The sequence below is a fragment of the Simochromis diagramma genome, unplaced genomic scaffold, assembly GCF_900408965.1.
Source record: "Simochromis diagramma unplaced genomic scaffold, fSimDia1.1 OVJJ01000205.1, whole genome shotgun sequence".
Classification (NCBI taxonomy): domain Eukaryota; kingdom Metazoa; phylum Chordata; class Actinopteri; order Cichliformes; family Cichlidae; genus Simochromis; species Simochromis diagramma.
This window is the reverse complement of record NW_024386782.1, coordinates 15,737,929-15,758,028: the sequence shown is the minus strand read 5'-3', so window position 1 is coordinate 15,758,028 and position 20,100 is coordinate 15,737,929. Positions and strand designations below refer to the sequence as shown.

Below are 20,100 nucleotides of genomic sequence, written 5' to 3'. Positions count from 1 at the left end.
GAGAGTGAATGAATAGTGGTATTGTAAAGCGCTTTGGGTGCCTTGAAAAGCGCTATATAAATCCAATCCATTATTATTATTAATACAAAAGACTGAAAAAGTATGGCTTGTTTGGAAGAGTTGCATCTGAACAAGCTACAAGATGTCTGGAACAATGTCCTTTAGACACATGAGACTAAAGTCCATATGCACAGCACCATGTTCAAAGAAAACCAAACACAGCATATCAGCACAAACACCTCACAGCAGCTGTCAAGCACGGTTGTGGAGGGGTGATTATTTGGACTTGTTTTGCACCTGAGCACCTCGCAGTCCACGAGTCAGCGAGAAACTCCTCTGTGCACCGAAGTATTCTAGAGTCAAATATGAGGTTCATGCAACAGGATGATGATCCCGAGCACAGCAGCAAGGAGTCAAGCATTGCTGTCGCCAGTCAAAGTCAAGATCTCAACATGACTAATTCCTGCACCACAATCTCTCCACAGTGGTACAACAAATGACAAAGATCATACAGTTATTGCAGCTAAAGATAGTTCTGCAAGCTACTGAATCAGGGGTGTGTTTTTTGCATTTTCTCTTGCTTTTTGTTAAATAAATAACGACACAGTTTAATATGCCATGTGTTGTTGTTCATCTGAGGTTATATTTACCAAATCTGAAGACATACTAAAAACCAGATGATTTTTGATCACATCTTGATGTGTAAAACCTCAGAATTAAATCATGGTGTGTTTTCATTTTCTCAAAGCTGTTTTTCAAACTTCAACTTCTTTGAAAATCATCTTGTTTTTAATGCACCCATGCACTTTGGATATTTTTAGGCTTCATCTGGTGTTTTGTGTGTTTCTGTTAAACGTCACTTTGACCATAACCAAGATTTATTTTATCCATGTTTCGAATTTAGCACATGTCAGTAAATAATATTTATTTTCTTGGCTTTCTCAAAGCCTTTTCCTTCACAAATAGTATTTAAGAATTACGCATCCCCCACTCAGAGACAACACAAGATACCATTATAAGTTCACAGTGAGATCTACTGCTTTGTTTTTGCTGTCCGCTTTGGTTATAAATGGTACATATTAGACTAATATCCTAATATCTTTCTTTAATCTTAACAAGTATTTGAACCAGCACGCCTTAAACCTGCTTTATTTCACTCTGACATATTTTTTCAGTGTTGATACACCACTAAGCATATTTTTCCCACGCACATGAAACACATTCAGATGCACCTTAAGTACTTTCTTTCCTCTGTGGATAACACGTAAGCCCGATACTCACAGCATTTCTTTTTGACTATATTTTTGTGTGCACTGATTCTTAACATAAAAAAGCCATCAGTCTCTTTGTGGTTAAATGTTCCCCCGTGTTTGCCAGCAGGACTTTAACCGTCTGGCAGAGATTTGGTTTTTGAGAGTTTGAGTTATTTCGAGGTATTTTGGCTGAAAGCAGTCGCCTGTTGCAACAGGAAATGATGCTGACGTAAAAAAAAAATAAGACTCAATCTGATGAGTAAATCATAAAAGCAAAACAACAGGATTAAGAGAGAAGCTAAAATGCTCCACAGAGCTGAGGCAAGTCGTGAACTTTTGTGTAAGCAACAACTGCCATTTAAGTTATGCTAACAATATAAAGCTTTATCAATATATTAATGATGAGAGAGCAAATGATAAAATGCTCTCTCATTTCTCGGGTTGTTTTGGAAAACACCTGCAGTTTCAGTGTTTTCGCTCTAGAGGAACTCCTTCACGAAACTTTAAAAGACCCACAGACGGAGCCTTTATGTGTTTGTTTCCAGAAAGAAATCCAGACAGCCCTTGGATCTAAGTGGAGCTGAGGATTGATGACTACTTGTATTTACAACGTGGAAGCTGAGTCCTGCTGGCATCATCGCATCTCCACGCACGCTCACAGGTTTCCATTAATCTCGCCTCAAAGTGTGCCGTTGGCTTTGTTTGGCACAAAGGATATTTGGAGTATTAGTTTATACAAGTTCCATCTCTGACCTGTTGCTGCGTGGCGTGCTGCATGTGTGTGGTCTCATAATGTGATATCTCCACCAACTCTGCAAAACCAGCAGGACAGACTGCCGGCGCAGCAGCAACCACTTTGATTTTCCACAGAAGAGTGATTCACTCTCGAATGAACACTTAGTGACCCAGAGCTTAAAGGCCAAGATTAGCCCTGGCAACCGAGGCCCTCTGGGGTCCACAATCGATGTTTACTGTGGAACACCCTGCTGTTTACCTGAGCTCGCTCCCGTCCATCCAGTCCAAGTCACAAGAGGTATGAAGCAATCAGAAGCAAAAATGTGGAGGATCAGAGAAGCACATAATAAAAACTGCTTAAACGAATATCTCAACATTTAGGGGGAGCAGGGAATATATACTTATTTTCTTAAATAAGTAAAGCTGGGCAGAAATTTTTAATTGGTACCACCAGATGTTAGCAACCATAATAGCTATTTTAAATCGAAATATCTAAGCAGTTTAATGAATCAACTCCCTTAAGACATATATTTATCATATTTTTAGAGTCAGATGGTTAAATTACTCATTTGATTAGTGTTAAAAAATATCTCAAGAATTGGGGGAGCCTGTCTAAACAAGAGAAAAAGTAGATGTTCAGCTGTCATTTTGTACTGTTATTGATATTTGAGCATTCATAAAGTTTTTAATTGGGAATCAGATTTTATGGTGTGCACTGTGATTTGTGTCAAATGTTCAGCTACATTATGAGCAGCTTTAGACCAAAATAACAGCATCTGTACTCTCAAGCCATTATCTTGATGTACTTTTCTTTGTGTCCTGCGAGTGACAGTCACATGTTCCTTGTAAATTGAATCAGACGCGGCATACACACTATCAGCATGGCTCTGGGTGCTGCGAGCTTCTTGGCACTGCTTTAGAACAAAACCTGTGCCGCATTTAGGAATAATGCTACAAAGTGAGAAATTACAATCTGCAAACACAGTAATAATGAGAGTAAGGAGCACATGCTACAAAAACACACAAAAATAATCCTGTTTTAGAGGACTACTAAAAGGTGAGATGCGTTTGTAGCTGCTATGATTTGTGACTCTTAAAGTGCCTGGAGTCAAGTATCCATCAGTGGTTTAAGTGAATGGAAACCTAAACGGGTTGTTTAACTTGTTGGTTTAAGCTTTCGACTCGATGATTCAGTTATTACTACAGATATTTAGAAAAAAATAACCATATACTGTATAGAAGAGATGGAAGTTGCCACTGTAATGTCACCCAGTTGCTTGGTGTTTTGCCTTTGTTTACACCTGATGTTACCATGGATAGCAAGTCGGCACTGGAGAGTAATCTCCTGTTGCTATCACTACATACTGCATGTTACTTTTTTGTTTGATTAACATGGTGCATTATATTAAATTGATGCAAATTCTGTGAACAATATTTCCTTATGTTACATCATAATTTTTAATCCATATTTTTGAAATTAATTAATCTTGACTTTTACATCTTTAATTTATTTTATTTTTACATATTCACTATTGAGATGTGCATGACAGACGTATGGATCTTCTATTACTCAGCTGTCCTTTTACCAATATAAGGACTGTTCTGTGTGTCACTGTTACAGACATCACACAGTTTTCCACATAACAACTTCACACATACTGACATGAAGAAGTGATCTTTAGTAAACTTCAAACCAAAACAGTAACAACGTTAGGACAAAAGGAGGCGCCATTGCAAAGAGAAACGCAAACAAGGGAGGCTCACTAAACCTTTACAGCCCTGCTCTGACAATAATTGAGCTTTTATGACGGTGATATTACAGAGTACAACCTCTAATCAGCATTTCAACATATTATGGAAAACAGCCGCACTGCTTCACTGGGTCAATGTCTACACAAGCTTCTGCCAAGTGGCAGCAAATCTTGACCGCGGGAAATAAAGCGCAAACATAAAACAGTAAAACCGGTGACTTAGTGTGTCCGTGTCACAAGTGTTTAACTCGTCTCGTCTTTCCGCTGCAGCGGCACAGCGTGTGGACAAACACAGCAAACTATCTGCTGGCAGCCCACAGTCCGTGAGCGCGTTTGACGTTGAGCACATTCCGTCCCGGCTGCTCAGATTAGGTTGCCAGCGCGCTCAGAGAGGTTTCCTGTTCCCCGATTTAACTGCAATTCATCTCCTTTAACCCATTAACATTCACTCCCCCTCACCCCACCCAAACAGTTGTTTCTAAACCTTCGCAGTTTCAGACTAAACCGAGGCGGCATGATTTCGTAGGATGTGATTTCAAGGAGTGGCGGCTGAGTAATCTCGCTGCTGTGCGTTAAAGCCGAGCAGGTCAGCGCAAGCCCTGTCAAGTATGGAAATACTACTCAGCTGTCATGTCCGAAGGGCTGTCGCGAAGTTTCGTAATATGTTTTCATGGTGTTTAAACACCGATTGCGGAGTTAGAACTGATGGTTTACGAATCAAAGATTAAAAAAAAGTAGTCGGCTCAGTTTGAAAGGCACAATTAAACAAGTGAAAATAGTGTCGACAAAAGAAATACGCAGAGGAAATCTAGATGGTGACTGAACTAGTCCGACCGGTCCTGTTGCGCCACTGTTTCCCTGTTGATATGTAACCTCGATCATGTGAAAGGGTGGTATCAACTAAACAGCTTTTTAAAAATAATAATAAATAATAATACAATAAGACAAACAGGCCTCGTGAGCTGGAATAAACACATAAAAGGAAAGTTTAAGACCGTTTTTACTAACTATCCCATCTGAACAGCTACCACGGCTCACATCGTTTACTTCACTCCTGGCTAACGGAGCCATAAAACCTTCGCAATAATGAAAATAAGTGGCACATAAAGAAAAGGAGAAAGAAAGACATAGAGGCGAGGAAGCCACACGAGCATCTGCTACTTCTCTACACTTCTGAGGGTAATGCTGAGAAAATAGGAAGGGAAAAAAAGTCACCTTGTAAAAGTTTCCTCGAAACTCTGTGCATCACCAGTTCTGAGAATCCAGTTCTGAGAATCCAGTTCTAAGAAACAGAGCGGCTCAATTCTCGGAATTTCAACACAGGGCCGTACCATCCTCCGAGCAGCGGAGGAGCTGCTCTCCGCCGCCGGCAGCCTTTCAGCCGTGGGCCCGCAGCACTGCGGGGAGTAACCGACATTTGATCAATAAACGCCGGGATTAAAACACAGCTGCGGGGGTATTAAAGCCCGTGTCAAAAATCGCAATTTTTAATGTGTTTTTTTTCCCGTCTGACTTTGCATCCCCCGCGAAGTGGATCGGTCCAAGTGCAAGGTCAGCTGACCGAGTTATAAATACCGAGGGGAACATGAGCGCCTGCTGTAGCTCTAAAACCCTCCCATACGCCTAAGAAGAGTTTAGATGTCATCTTACACCCAAATAATTCAAACGCTAATAGCGGCTTACTTGTTTGTTTTGTTGTTGTTTTTAACACGTGGGTTTCATTTCACACTCGGCTTGCCCTAAAAATGCCTTTCCACCGCTGGTTAAACTCGATTAAGATCACTTCAAACTGAAGCATTTTCTTTTGATCTAGTAGAAAAGTTCTACCGATTATTTGTTCATGTGTTAGAGATCATAACCAAAACGCGATCTCACACATCTCATACACACATTTTGTGTGAAGAAAAACACTGCCTACTATAAAGGCCTACTTTAGTGTCACACATGGGCTGTCTAAAGCGATGCATGTGCATGTGTACAGCCCTCAACTCTCCACAAGGCTGAGATACACTCGTCTGCGTTCCAACCACTTCCTGTCTCACCATCAGCAGCTGCATTTTAATCTGGTTTACGCTCAGAACACCCCGGGGACTAATCGATGAGTCAACAGATCTTGAACTAATTGATAATTATTGTGCAACAAAGTTCCTGAATAGGCCCTGAACTGTTTTGAAAGTCTGAAGATATTAACGTCACGGTATGAAAATTATGAACAGACTGCGGTAAAGTTTATGGCATGTTCCTACACATACACATACACTTCACTAATGGCTCACCCCTGATTAACTCAGCGCAATCTACAACTCATTATCTGCTTCCTTGTACCAGATATTTGTTATTGTTTTTGTCCTCCTTTAGGTGCGGAGATAGTTTACTTATTAGTGAGAGCTCAGGATTACATGTACACAATAATCTGCTTTCTAACCTGTTCACACCAACAAATATCGCCTTTCTCCCCGAGCATTAAACTTCATCTGGGATGTAGGGATTCCAAGCCTTATATTTTATTTTGAAAAATGATAGCAAAAATGGTTAAAATAAAAATAGAATTGATTTGTGAAAAATGGCTGCAGAGCAGGTAAATATCTGTTGCTTGTCTTGTATTTATCTTTTTTGGACATAAAAACAATGTCCAAAAATTTCACATATGAATTAGATACATTTACTGGAGCATAATATTGTAGTATACCTGTAAACCCAATTTTGCTATGGCAACTATGAAACCAAACTTAGTCCTGTCAGAATATCCTGGATTATAGGATTTTGATTATGCAGCTGCTTTAGGTGGAGCTGATTGAAGCTACTTACAGATATTTCTTATATGTCCGTTATAGCTTTTAGAATGTACATATAATTAGTAGTACTGTTAAATTTTCCTCTAGCACTTACTGTTAAGGTGATTCCTTGCTCAAATACAGACTTCACACATCTGTATTCCAGCTGTTTGAGGGAACAATAAGGCCATTATAAAGTGGATGTTCACTGTATCAGTCAAGGTAAAGTTAGGTAATGGAAGATGAACTATTAGCTTCACCTTTTCTACTCAAGAGTCCCTTCACATTTTAAGATGCGACTGAGAGCCGAGACTGGATTAAATTCATTTCATTCAGACTCCTGAAACAAAGGAATCCTTTATATTAGACGCAGCAAAAGTTCAGTTAGGACAGTTATTTTCATGCTTGCTCTGTCAGCTGACTGCGGATGTTCACTTTTCCAGTTAAACTAACATGATTTTACCCAAACCTCTCTGCTCCAATGATTTGCTGATGCTAAACTGATCAATTAAAATCTTCCTCCATCCCCCCTCACCTCCAGTTTCAATCAGAGCCAATGTCCTTGGATTTGTCCACCAATTAGCAAAAACAAATCACCAGCTGGCCAAATGTTTGGCATGCGTGTGTAGTTTAAAAAGAAAAGTGATTTGTATGGAATCAATAGAACATTCTCAATGAAAGGATTTTTTTAAAATTAAATAACACACTGAATTCATTTTCCTCCTTGTTGATGCCAGCAGACCAGATAAATTGGCTGAATGAATTGAAGGAATGAATTTCAGATGACTATTGGAAGAAAAAAAAGAAGAAAAAATGTGGGCCAGTTTTTAGAAACTGAAACATGTACAACAGATTAAAGTGTTTTAAAGGAACCACAATAAACATGAGACTGTAATATTGAAACAAAGAGGCCTCAGGCAAACAGACCCAGAGCTGTGTTTGAGCTGAGTGATAACGCTCCCACACTGTCACCCTTTATCAGCATGGCTAAATAAAAGCCGCACTTTCTTGAACATTTCCAGTAAATTCACAGCAACACCCTACAGGTGCGTCAGCTGTGCAGCTGATTAGCAGGTATGCAAACATGGAGATACAGTTCGAAAACAAAAATAAAGGAAGCTATTGTTATGCAACTATCCTGGGGGGATATGAATTGAATTGGGGCATTTATCAAGAATGAGCGCTTATTTTGGATACTCGAAGTGCATTTGGACCTAAATGCTTACTCTGAATATTTCTTCAGGATCGCTGCTGCCTGTGTCACATTACATGTTACTGTTTGATTTGGTTGAAACACAAACTGATTCCTGAAGCCAGTGTGTCTTCCTAACAACTGGAAGTGCAGCCAAAAAAAAAACCAAAACACTATGTTCATATGCAGTCCCTGTACTGGGATTATTTTGGTGGCGCACCTACAAAGCATTTCAAAAACTCTGATGCATGTGGACTGTCAGCATGTTACAATGCTGCCTGACAGTCTTGCTTAACTTACCTTGGTAACAACCTTTGTGTCTGACAGCACCTGTTAGGGCAAAATGCACAACCCTCACCTGAGCGGCACCCAAAGTCCACCTGAAAGGCGTCTTAATCAACTAGAGTAACTGAAAACATGTGAACCGGGTCTGTGTGACAGTTTTAAACTGGAGCTCTGCCCTGTGTTTAGAGACCCTGATGTGGGAGTTGCAGGGAGATAATAATCCCCGGAAGGCATCGATGAACTTCCTATCAACAACTGTGTTATTAATGATTTTTAAAAAGTATTAAAATGTTTAAAAAGTTGTGTGTAATATAGGAATATGAATAAACACATGAAGTTGAGTAAGTCCAACCCACTTTTAAAGCACATAACAGAAATGATATGGCTGTTATACAATACTGATCTGCCATGTTATTTTTATAACTAGCTTCATTCTCTTTCTCTCCTTTTCATTTCATTCTCGTCTCATGCTTTGTGAAGGCAAAGTACAAAAACCAGGGCAGTAAAGTCAGAGTGTGTTTGGAGGAGAGACATTTCTGACTTTCCATGTTTCATAATCAGAAGCATGTGTCTGCCACGTGGAGGATTCACGTTATTAGTTGCAAGGCTGGAGAAAGAAAAACATGTCAGTGGTTCTCTGAGGAGAAAAAAAAATAAAAAGGTGAGCTCTCCCTCATGCAGCGTAACACTGCATATTTCTGTGTTTGTGAAATGCCATCTGCGTGTCTGTGATCCAGTTAAAGCTGCCGATCAGTTTACATTAGAAGCCAATCCTGGAAAGCTGCAGTTAAATGGCAGTTAAACTGATGGAGAAAGGGAACAAAATGGTCACAGATCCAGACAAACAGGTTTGTAATAAGACTGGCCAAGGACTGACTTTTGTTTGAAGGCTGGTGGAAACCTTTTTTTTAATTTTTATTAGCACGTCTAAAATTTCAGCATTGCAGACTTGAAAACAAAAGAATTGTTACTCATAATAATATCGAGAGCTTGAGAAAGTTTTGATTTGAACATTTCGGGACTCTTGGGTGGGAGTTTTTAAAGCCTTTATTTTCATACATTAAATGGTTCACTTGAGAGCAAAGTATCATACCTGGCATAATCCGAAAATATCACGCCCTCGTGGCTCTGCTTCAAAAATGTTTCGTCAGGTACGGAGTGGCATCACCAGTGGAGGGCAAAGGTGAAGGTTCCCGAATTAGATTGTCTACTGCTCTCCTTCAGATGGGAGGAGGCAGGGAGCCAGACATCACCAGGCAATGATGCTTGGTGATGTTTCTCTCTCTCTCTCTCTCTCTGCCCCCCCCCCCCCCCCCCCCCCCCCTCTATCTGTTTAAATCACTTACATCCACGTGTAGGCTGAGCTGTTCTGGATATTTTGGACACTCCAGCCAAATGACCACAGAGTGCGTCAGTCAGCATGAAGAGGTTTTGGAAACATGAGAGAGGAGGCTTGCAAAGTGTTTTATATTGCAAGACAAATCAACAGGACAGTGGAAAATAGTGAAAATGTGTGTGTGTGGGGGGGGGAGCTGAGTTGAGTTGTTCATCATATTTGCAGCTTACAAACACATGCAGATACACTCAGCATGCCACGCAGCTGGAATGCGGTATCCTATTTTTGCTTTTCATTTATTTCCCCAGGATTTATCATATCAACTTGCACTTTTGCAGATTTAATGAACTTTGCACCGCTTAGATTTTACATGAATCGGACACACGTATCTCAAGCGTGCGTCATATAAAAACTGTCTCCCTCCTGTTGCCTGCGTGCTGGAGAGAATGGAGAAATTAGTGCTTCTGTTTAATCCTAACAAATATAGGAGAAGAAGAGACCCTGTTCCCATGGAGACGCTCATCGTTTGCGCACAGAGCACAGTCCAGGTGCTGGAGGAGGTCGGCAGAGCCTTAATAAGTGAACTTAAGCTGGACTCCCGGTAGCAAGCGGCGAGTCGCAATGAGAGTTAATTAAGTCAATATCGCACAGGCGCACACATATTAGGCAACTCACACACACACGGCTCCACAGAAGAGCGTGGCTCCAACCACATGCACACACATTAAAGAGTTAGACTTCCTGCCAAGTTGAAGGAAAAATCTCTAAGTCAAGCTGAGCTCATTACTTAAGCTTCAAGGATCATCTTGCCTCCAAATGTGTTTATATCGGTGTCCCTGTATGCACCCCGCGCGTGTGTGTGTGCGTGAATGTGAGCGTGCTTTTATGTGAATATTCTCCATAATTCATTCAGTGCTTTTATTGAATTGCTACATTTAAAAACCTTGAGAATGACACCAGCCGCCACCAATGTTCTTGTACCCGACGAACCCCCTGCAGACAACTCATGTTTAATAGAGAATATTCCTCGCACTCCTAACAAATGCGTCAGCAGGCAGGTTGTTTTTCTCTCCCTCTACTGCATCCAGCAGTGGGACCCTGGAGTTGGACCCCAGTGGATTATATCAGAGAGGAAAAACAGTTCGCATGGTATATGTATTATTGCCTGAAAGGGCTGGAACGTTATGACTGAAGTCAGCACTGTGACGTTGTGTATTTAATAATGTCGCTGATTAATAAATGGCTGCACTGTGCTTCTCGCTGCATCTGATTTTTAAAAAAGGCTTGAAACTTAACTTGTCAGAAACTTAATTTCTCTGGTTTTTGCTGCTTTGGATGAATGAGAATTTAGTAAAAGTGTAACGATATCTGATTGTCCCGGGACAGCCCTGCAGCAGCTCTGTAGGTTACAGGCACACACTGAGCAGAGTGGATTAACAGAGCGGGTTATTTTGAACTGAGAGGATCTGTGGTGACTGAGCTCAGGATGTGGAATTGACACTGAGCCAGAGAGAGAGAGAGCGCCTCTGCTGGTAGGCTACAGAAATAATAATAATAATAATAATAATAATAATAATAATAATAATAATAATAACAATAATAAATTAAACAAAGAAAAAACAGAACAAAGTAACAAATACAGGAAGTACAAATGCATTTACTAAAGTATTTTTCTGACTGTTGCATTGTTTCAGTTACATGTGGATGGAAAGTGCCATTTCACTAGCGCTGAAGGTCATTTTAACTACATTATTTACTATTTTAGTTTCCTATTTCAGCAAAGGTACCTGTGAGAGTATTGTAATGCCATTTACTTTGGTGTAAATCAGGGGTCCCTTTCACACCTTTAGTTGGTCCTTCTTACCAGAACCCGTGAAGTGGATCAAATCTCCCCTGTGTGATTTTTAGGATGTTCTACTACAAAATTTTACATCCCTTTATGGGTTGGCTCCATCAAATCTTGCTGATCCCTTAACATCTGATTTTCATGACCTTCAAGGTTGCTGAGATCTGCTGACATGCTCCCTGTCCCAGTGACTAGACTTAAAAACAGGGGGGATCGAGCTTTCCCAGCCATAGCCTCTAAACTGTGGAATGAATGACACCACCCTTTTTAAGTCTTAAAAAGTCCCTAAAAGTCTCCTTAAAACTCATTTTTATTCCTTGCCCATAGTGAGAGTTTAGTTATTTAGTCTGTTTATTTGTTCACTTTGGTCAACTTTGTTGTTTTAATATGTGCTTCATACATAAATTTGGACTGGATTAGATATCTATAGCTGGCTTACGTTTGTGTCCAGGTCCATTTGTTTCTGTTTAAAATAATCATCTAAAACATCTAAAGCCCCAAAGCATCCAGTGGTGCAGAATTAATTAATTAATTAATTCCAAGTAAAATATTCTCACTTTTTTTTAAATTGTTAAAATAAATACAAATTATTATATTAGTTTTAAAGCTGCTGAGAACATTGGAAGAACCATAAACACGAGACTTTGATTATTAAGTAAAATAATAGTGAAGAGCTCTTTCATCATAAAGAGGACCCTTTGGGGTCTCTAGAGCAGATGAAAAGGTTTGTAGCTCTCTTAAATGTGGATTTAAAAAAATAATAGCTGAATTAGACTCATGTGCATGCTGGTACACTTTTCATGTGACACGTCAAATGATAAAAAGGTGAAAATGTTACCTTATCATAAAAGTCAAGTGTCCAAGGAGAAGCCTGTTTAAATTAAAAATAGTTGCAGTCAGGTGATGATTGCTTAGACTTCATAAATGCCTTTTTTATTTACTTTTGTTTAAAAAAAAACACGTTAATTTACAGAATAAACACACTGTGAACTAAATACATTATTTTAGACAGGAAGGACCAAAAAATGTGCACGTCCCATCAATGACCCATCTACAAATCCACAACACTCAGAGGAGCCCTGAAAAAGACGGGAGTATTAACATTTCAGTAAGTTAATCCATTTAATGGTGCAAAAAGGCCGTTATGATCCTTCAACCACAGTGCTGAATTCTTTCTAGTAACATATCATTATATGCTCTGTTAATGATTAAAGACTTGATCTGACACAGTTCAGCTTCAGTTCATGTGGTGTCCTACCAGAAGTACAGGGTTATTGTAATCTTTGGTAATTCGGGATCTGATTTCTGCTGTTTATAAGACGATAAAGAGAAGCCAGCCAGACGACAGTTTATCATATTCAAGAAGCCACAGGGACAGAAATTATTTTAACAGCAGTTTAGCTTCCAGTATTGATTCTGCACTTTCTCATTTATTTTTCTGTGATGTCTGGCAGCTGCGCTCTGCTGATCACAGCACTTTGAGCCTGAGTTTGGATCTCCTCCTGATCCAATACTGGACTAAAAAGAGGGGGAAGCCCTCAAGCTAAGTGCTGCTCTTTCAGTGTGCTTCATCAGTCTAAATGTCGAGTTGTCATGCAAAAAAACATAAAAAACGTCATTCTGAATGAATTTCATTACCGGGGATCCTCATATATGATGGATTCTTTGCTGAAATGCAGACAAAATAATTGCTGTTGAGGTCTATTATCCAAATGTGCCTTCCCTTTTTCGGCATGCGGCAGCTGTCCAATTGGAAACTTTGTGAAAATAGGATTCGGGTTCAGCCTGCATTCATCTGAGATGGTTCTTAAAGCTAAAGATAAACTGCACAAAAGGTCAAAGGGCAAAACTAAGAGCATATTTTAGATCACTGTGTGTTGTTGCTTCTATAACCCGTTGACCTATTAGCTCTCCTCATTAAAGTACTCCAAACATTAATGTTTACAATGATTTGACTTTCTCATTCGCCCGTAACCGAGCAACAACAGTCTTATTTTCTGCACAAACACATATAAAGATATAAAAGCATGAAGCAGAGACGTCTTTCAGCTCCATCATCATGAATCGATCAACACATTGTGCAGAATGAGTGAAACACTGGTGAGTAAAACAAGACTTTAAAGAGCTTAACGGCATATGTGTTACGCCGAGTGAGTGGAGGTGCCACGTTTGCCCATTAATGACGATAATTACATTACGGTATTACGGCACGGCGGTGCAGTGCTGTCACTGCTGACTCACAGGTTTGTGGTTCAAATCTCGTGGTGATTCTCCTGTGCTGCCCCCTGTGACTGCACTGGTTTGACTCTGGCATCCAAAGACGGGCAATTTAGGCTAATCGGTGATTCTAAATCTGCTGTAGGTGTTTGTTTATCTGTCTCTATGTGCTGGACTGGTGGCCTGTCCTGAACGTATCCTGCCTCTCAGCCTGATGAGGTTCGGGTAGGCTGCCGTGGCCCCAAGTTAAGAAAATAGATGGCTTCATTTGGTGTATCCTTTAATCTCATACTACCATCATATAGTACTACTCACATTCTAATACTCATAAAGTAGCTATTATATATAGTGTTTTGGGTTATGTAATGCTGCAGGTCATTTGAGGCACTTTAGACTTAACCTTCTCCGAATAACTCATGTAACCCTTAAAGCTCATTATTCATCATCTCCTGTGTCACCTCCCACAGTCTGACTCCTCTCCAACAGCTGATACTAACACATGAGTCTTCATACTAACTTGTTTTCTGACCCCTATTTCTGCAGTTACTGAGTTAAAGAGCCGGAGGTGTCAGCCCATACATGGCGTCTGTTTCCCTCTAGTGGCCAAAGTCTGACATCCACCTGAGCGCCTGTTGTTTCTTTACGCAATGTAGGAAAAAAGGGTATTTTTTGTTTTCTGTCAAACGTGCAAGAGTTTGTCGTCGTCGTCCCCCCCCCAAAAAAAAGGAAAGAGCTATAAAGCATGTGGTTCATGGTCTATTGCTTCTTTTTTTTTCTTTTAAGCACAGCATGGCGTGAAAAAAACATATAATCTTACTATCACTAACCACAGGACTGCTTTTAAGTCTTTTTTGTGTCTTGTTTTTAAGGAGCTGGACTCTGCTGCAGCGTCTGTTTTTGAGGTTTGCTTGGGGGCTTTTACAGAGTACCCCCCCCCCCCCAAATCGTCTAGTCAAAATAGGTGTAGGCTCACGCCCTCCACTGGACCTAGAAGGTACTACAGGTGGGCTTCGAGATGTCATTTACAATAAGCAGCTTCTATTTTTAATCGATTAGCTAGATTCTTAATTCTTAAAAGATTTTAAAAAGTCGAAATAGTTATAGATAAATATTTTTTGTCTTTAAAACTTTTGCAAAGTTTAACACCAGAGAGGATAAACTTAGAATAAGATGCATTTTTACAGGCGGACTTGTTTGGCTTATTATTCGCAAGGGGTCGCCACAGCGGATGGATCCACATATTTGATTTGGCGCAGAGTTTTACATCCTCCTGGCGGGGATCTTGCACATATTACACAATCATTACACTCGTGCTTTGGTTCCAAAAACTGTATCTTAGTATTTTGTTTTGTTTTGTTTTTTTTTATCTTAAAGGAATTTTGAGTATAGTTTTGTAATTTGGTTTAAAACTCAAATACATTATTTGGCCTTTTTAAATAGAGCAGAAACTAATGAAACAAAGCCACAAAGTTTTAAATTACTTTACTTTTTCTGACCTATTTATGAGCCTGAACTCATTTTATATCTCAAAATTAGCTGTAAAGAACTGGAAATCTGTTGATGGTGAATCAGTTTTAACAAGTAAAACATCAGAAGATCAAGATTAATGAATAAAAACACAAAGGAAATATTCAGCGACTGAAGGTTCGGGTGTGACACAAATTGTCATTTCAAACTGGGGTTTGAAAATGGTTGTCTGCGGCATAAAGTCCATTCAATACCACATGCTCATGCTAAAACTGATCATGGGTGGATTTTACACAGTGGTTTGCCAATGTCTTTCAACCTGACGAGGCCAGGATCTAATAATGTCTTGTTAGCAATCGTGATTGACTACAACTGGTAGTTTCCCTTTGCAAGCATAAAAAGGATTTGTTTCACAGCACTTACTGGTCAATCCGATAAGTGCTGTGAAACAAATCATAGTAGCATCATGCTCTGGAGCTGTTTTGTTACCAGTGCACAAAGTGGATGGAATAATGAAGACTGCCTTCAAATTCTTCAACTTCACCTCAAATCAACAGCTGGATGATATTAAACTTGGACACTTAAGCTGCTGGAAAGGCCTTCCCAAAGCCCAGACCTCTACCCTATTAAAAAAAGTGTGCACTACACTTAAAAATACAAATACAGGCCATTTTAAAAGCCAGGCCAGTGAGAGAAAACCATCCATCCATTCATCCATCTTCTTCCACATATCCACAGCTTGGTCAGGAGGTAGCAGCTTATGCAGAGAAGCCCAGACCCCCTTCTCCCCGGCCTGGGTTTGTCCTAGGGCCTAGGGCCTCTTCCCAGAAAACCAACCAATTTAAATGAACTTCACCAGTTCTGCCCAAATATCCAAAAGCATCCAGATCATACGCTTACAACTTTATAAGAGCATAAAAGCAAATATTAGCAGCTGTTGTCTTGTATTTTAGAACAGGGGAACAGTTCTTTGGTGTTTGAGCAGCATCCCAAGGATCACCAGAAGGTGGCGCCCTCTCCTGCTGAACGGTGTTGGGTGGAAACAAACGTCAGCTTATTCTGGAGGGGTTTGGTTTCTTTGTTGTTATTTAATTTAGTTATAAAATCAGTTACACCTTCATGACTGAATGAACGATCGGCTGACAACCTTTGAAATTCTTTCCTGTAAAGTCACAGACAGGCTGACGCATCTTCCCAACGTAGCATTCAAGCGGTACCGACCGTGTTTATGTGAAATGCGACTTCACAGGCGTGCTGGGACAGGAGCAGGAGACCGTAGGTATGCCCGCTCCCCACCCTCTGCCTATCTCTCTGTTTGGATGTGTTTTTTCCTGCCCGAGGCCACAAATTTCTATATGTTTAGATTTTTAACACGTACAACACAATCAAAGTTTTTTTTATGATTTGAAAAATTGTGCCACCTCTTTAAAGAGAAACACCCTTCTCTATTTTACGTTCAGATTCTTATAAATGACCTTATCGAGTAATCAAAAGAGATTTTGCGTGGTTAGGGTGGAGCTCTGAAAAGAACATTCAGATCCTTTCACTTTGAAATGGTGTCTTGGTCTTTCACCTGGTGTGAGTGTGCAGTGATTATTATTAACCCAAAACATGAAGTGAATCCAAACACTGGTTGTCACATGGAAAAGTGGCAGTGGATTTATTTCATATGCAGTAAAATAATAATGGGAAGAAATAAAAACAACAACAACACAAAAATCATAACAAACGGTACCATGGAAGTTTATACAAAAATGGAAATTAGTTGCAAAGAAAGTGACACAAAAACTGAATGTCTCCAACATATTCTGAAAACTTTCTTTAAACTAAAAAAAAAGTCTTTTAAGCTTTACAATAATCCCAGTTTAAATCTAAATACATGTTATTGGACCTTATTTCTAACATTCAATTCTAACATTTGCATAGGTTGTCACATTAATTGTCAGTTTATTAATAAAGAAGCATCCCGTCCCACTACGCTACTTTGACCCCACCTGCAAATAAACATGCTGAAAACAGTAAACAGGTCTGAAATATGCCCCTTTAAAGCCAGCGCTCTTAAATGAGCCCAGGCCAGGAGAAGTGGGAAGACTACTCCTACACGTAGTTTTTGCCTCCCGCAGGGTGGGACTGGGGGTAGCGTTGAGCCGGCCCAGCGTCCTGCTTGGGGCAGTGGCAGCTGAGGAAGGCCCCTCCGATGATGACGAGAATGGCAGATGCCCAGCCGACGTACAGGGCACTTCCAAACTCATACCTGTGGATGAAACACAACACGCATTGTGCTTGAGTGTTTGAGGACTCGCATGGCCAGCTCAATACAAGATGTTTGTGTCTTTCTGTGTGTGTGTATATATATATATATATATATATATATATATATATATATATATATATATATATATATACATACCATAGCATTTAAATTTGGGTACTAAAAAGGTTAAGTCTGCCCCACTAAACTTAGTCGGTGCTACATGTCAGAGTACCCACTCTTAAAGAAGGATTTCTTAAGAAATAACACAAAGTAAATACACTGTTATGTGTGTAGCATGTTTTTTGTGAATTTTAACAGAACGTGTTTTTAAAAATGCATAAAAAATGTCAGAACAACACGTGTTGTCTTTGAGCCGATGTGGCACTAACTCAAAGGAGCAGGTAAACATTTCAGGAAATAGACCTATTTCTTTGGTGCAAAGTGTGAAAATGTTGTGGGTTTGCACGGCTCACGTGCCTGAATTTTTGTCGGGGACCGGACTCTTTCATTTCCCTTTGTGTGTGCTGTAATGCTGAATCTTGAACTTTTTTTGGTCTCTGTCACAGAGACAGACTTTTTTTAATCTGATGTCTGTCTGTGGATTCACCAAAGAAACCTTCAGTGATACTTGATAAGGATTGCGGGGGGGGTTCGACTAACTCACCTGGAGTTAGTCGGAGTGAATGGATTGTAGAATTCCTTTGCTATGTTGCTGCCGAACCAGGAAGTTCCCGCCAGGGCAAGCAGACCTGGAAAATTGCGAGCAGACAAGCTTCTCTATATTGTTGGATTTTAGAGGTAACTACTTGCGCAGTTGTGTTATCTTTGACATATCTCGAATGCAAAACCTCACATTCTAAAACTATGTTCCAATGAAGCTGTGAACGCAGGTAAAAACAAAGAAGTACTATGTTACACTTTTTTAAAAAACCCATAAAAAGATGATTTAACTCTCACCAGCAAGAATAAAGATAATCCCTCCACTCAGGGCCACCTTATCCTTCAGCTCTGGAGAGTCGCTCATGACCGTAGTGCACTTCATACCCATCACTGCCACCAGGATGGAAATGAAGCACAGCACGATGGACGACACCATCAGCCCTCGTGTGCCCTGTACGTTTCCTGCAGACACAGAGAGGGTACGTTAGTCAGAGCAGGTTTCACTCAAGGCTTACTTCACTAAGAAGTAACTGAGTGGTTAGAGACAGTTGAAATCCCTCCAAACAGGGAGATACTTCACAGCAGTAGCACAGAAAACAAAATTTTACACGAGTGCCATTTTATTAGTCCATGTTTAACTGTTCTTTCTTTAACAATCAATCAATCCTCAACAGACCACACATCACCTCTGTTACCTTTCTCTTCTAATCGAGGGCTATTCAGGATTAGAGAGTGCATTTCCAATGCTTCTCTGAGTGTATATACATTTCCATAAGATTCATTTCTGAGGAATTTTGTGGTGTATTTTAAAAATAGATTCTGTTCCCCACCCCGCCCAATCCACACACACACACACCTTACCCCACCCCGACCTACCCTTTAAGCCAGATTGCGTCTTTTTTGCGTCACACTACAAACTTACTGAGAATCTAAATTTAACTGATCAAAACTGCATCTTCCTCATCTGGATGAAGACTCCCCATCAAGTGTTACCTTCAGATTTCTAATCCCGTCTCCCAAGAAACATTGCAGACTGTCCTATCACAAAAACATATAAATCATTCAAGTGCACACCAGAAAAATTGTACTTCTAACAAATAAATATGATTCTGAATAGAAGAGCTCACTCACAGCCTATTTGATCCTTTAGTTTTTGTTTTTCATGTTTTTGTTTTTATTTGTTCTATTCTTTTGTGTGTTGCTGTGTAGTTCTCTGTTGTGGGGCTTGTAGTGCAGTGTTCCTCACATTGTCTCAATCCTTGTTTAACTTCCACTGAATGAATGTGTTTCAGAAAAAAAGGGTAAAAGTGTAAAAAAAAAAAAAGGAAAAGAAACACGTCCATCGAAGGGATTATTTTTAATCTGATAGTTGTGTTTTTTTTGTAAAAATGTTTACACTTGACTGATTTGCAACACTAACAGCATGAAGTTTAAACATTGTCTTTCATGTCTCTTTCATGACGTAGGTTATGGTATTTGACCAACATGTCTTTGCATGCAGGAGGTCTAAGAAGGAGAAGAAAAAAGGTGCACTCTCCCTTTAGTGACCTCGAGGCTTTGAAAGACCACAGACTTAAACATATTTTTTGTTCATAGAACAACCACAGTTCTACTTAAACTTCTAGCATTGGTATTGAAAGTAACTGTTCGGGTATTATTTGCATAATGTGCACCATTCACTATCTCATGACATGCTCCCCACCCAGCTAACTACCCCCTTCCACACCCAAAAGATAGAACAAGTATTTGATTTTGGACACTGTGTTACTCATAAACCCCTTATTCTCTGGCTATGACCATCATCAGCATTTAATAATAATGAAGAAATATCACAAAAGGTAAAAACACGATGTATATAAAGCAGTACCTGGCAGCTGGAGGAGGGAGTCATACACTTTACACTGAACTTGTCCGGTGCTCTGACTCGCACAGGTCTGCCAAAGCCCTTCATACATCGCCTGAGCCGTGATGATATTGTCCCCAACGTAGGCTGAAGCTTTCCACTGCACCATGATTGTGGCCGCGATGACGCCAAAGGAGCCAATGAGGGCCAGTATGAATCCGAGAAGCTGCACTCCAGCGTTTGCCATTGTTTGATGAATTAAAATAAGAATTTAAATGAAAATGGCAAAAGTTCTTTGGGGGAGTTTTTTGGTTGTTGTTGTTTTTTTGTTTTTGTTTTTAAAGATATAAAGGTGAAAAAATGTTGCTCAATGATGTTCCCAGTGGGTTTGTGTTGGCGACCTGCTCCCAAATAAAGGCACCTAATCACCTGTGCATCTTTAAGGAATGACCTGGAGGAGAGGGAGGATCCCCGAATGCCATCAACT

The 20,100-nt window shown here is 40.0% G+C and overlaps 2 protein-coding genes and 1 long non-coding RNA gene across 3 annotated transcripts in view; 1 reads left to right on the top strand and 2 right to left on the bottom strand.

The window, feature by feature from the left end:
• The window catches only part of LOC120727743 (B-cell lymphoma 6 protein-like), a 16,395-nt gene extending 11,305 nt beyond the window's left edge, over nt 1–5,090 (bottom strand). Inside the window, exon 1 of the mRNA XM_040022207.1 lies at nt 4,955–5,090. Coding sequence (XP_039878141.1) covers nt 4,955–4,985 — 31 coding nt within the window. The 5' untranslated portion in view covers nt 4,986–5,090. The remainder of the gene's footprint in view (nt 1–4,954) is intronic.
• Nucleotides 1,520–16,693, top strand: LOC120727755. The gene is made up of 3 exons (XR_005694586.1): nt 1,520–1,593; nt 1,799–2,286; nt 15,810–16,693. It is a non-coding gene; the product is annotated as an uncharacterized LOC120727755 (long non-coding RNA).
• On the bottom strand, nt 16,493–20,057 carry cldn1 (claudin 1). The gene is made up of 4 exons (XM_040022219.1): nt 19,638–20,057; nt 18,068–18,232; nt 17,775–17,859; nt 16,493–17,110 (listed from the first exon to the last, which is right to left on the bottom strand). Exons 1-4 carry the CDS (start codon nt 19,858–19,860, stop codon nt 16,954–16,956), a joined length of 630 nt encoding a protein of 209 aa, XP_039878153.1. The 5' UTR covers nt 19,861–20,057; the 3' UTR covers nt 16,493–16,953.
• Nucleotides 20,058–20,100: the final 43 nt, after the last annotated feature.

What these genes read in the sequence shown, in the direction of transcription:
- cldn1 (XM_040022219.1), bottom strand. Translation starts at nt 19,860, where the DNA reads ATGGCAAACGCTGGAGTGCAGCTTCTCGGATTCATACTGGCCCTCATT. An exon ending in CTCCCTCCTCCAGCTGCCAG is followed by an intron (nt 18,233 to 19,637) that starts GTACTGCTTTAT and finishes CTGTGTCTGCAG; the next exon opens with GAAACGTACAGGGCACACGA. An exon ending in GATTATCTTTATTCTTGCTG is followed by an intron (nt 17,860 to 18,067) that starts GTGAGAGTTAAA and finishes GCAATTTTCCAG; the next exon opens with GTCTGCTTGCCCTGGCGGGA.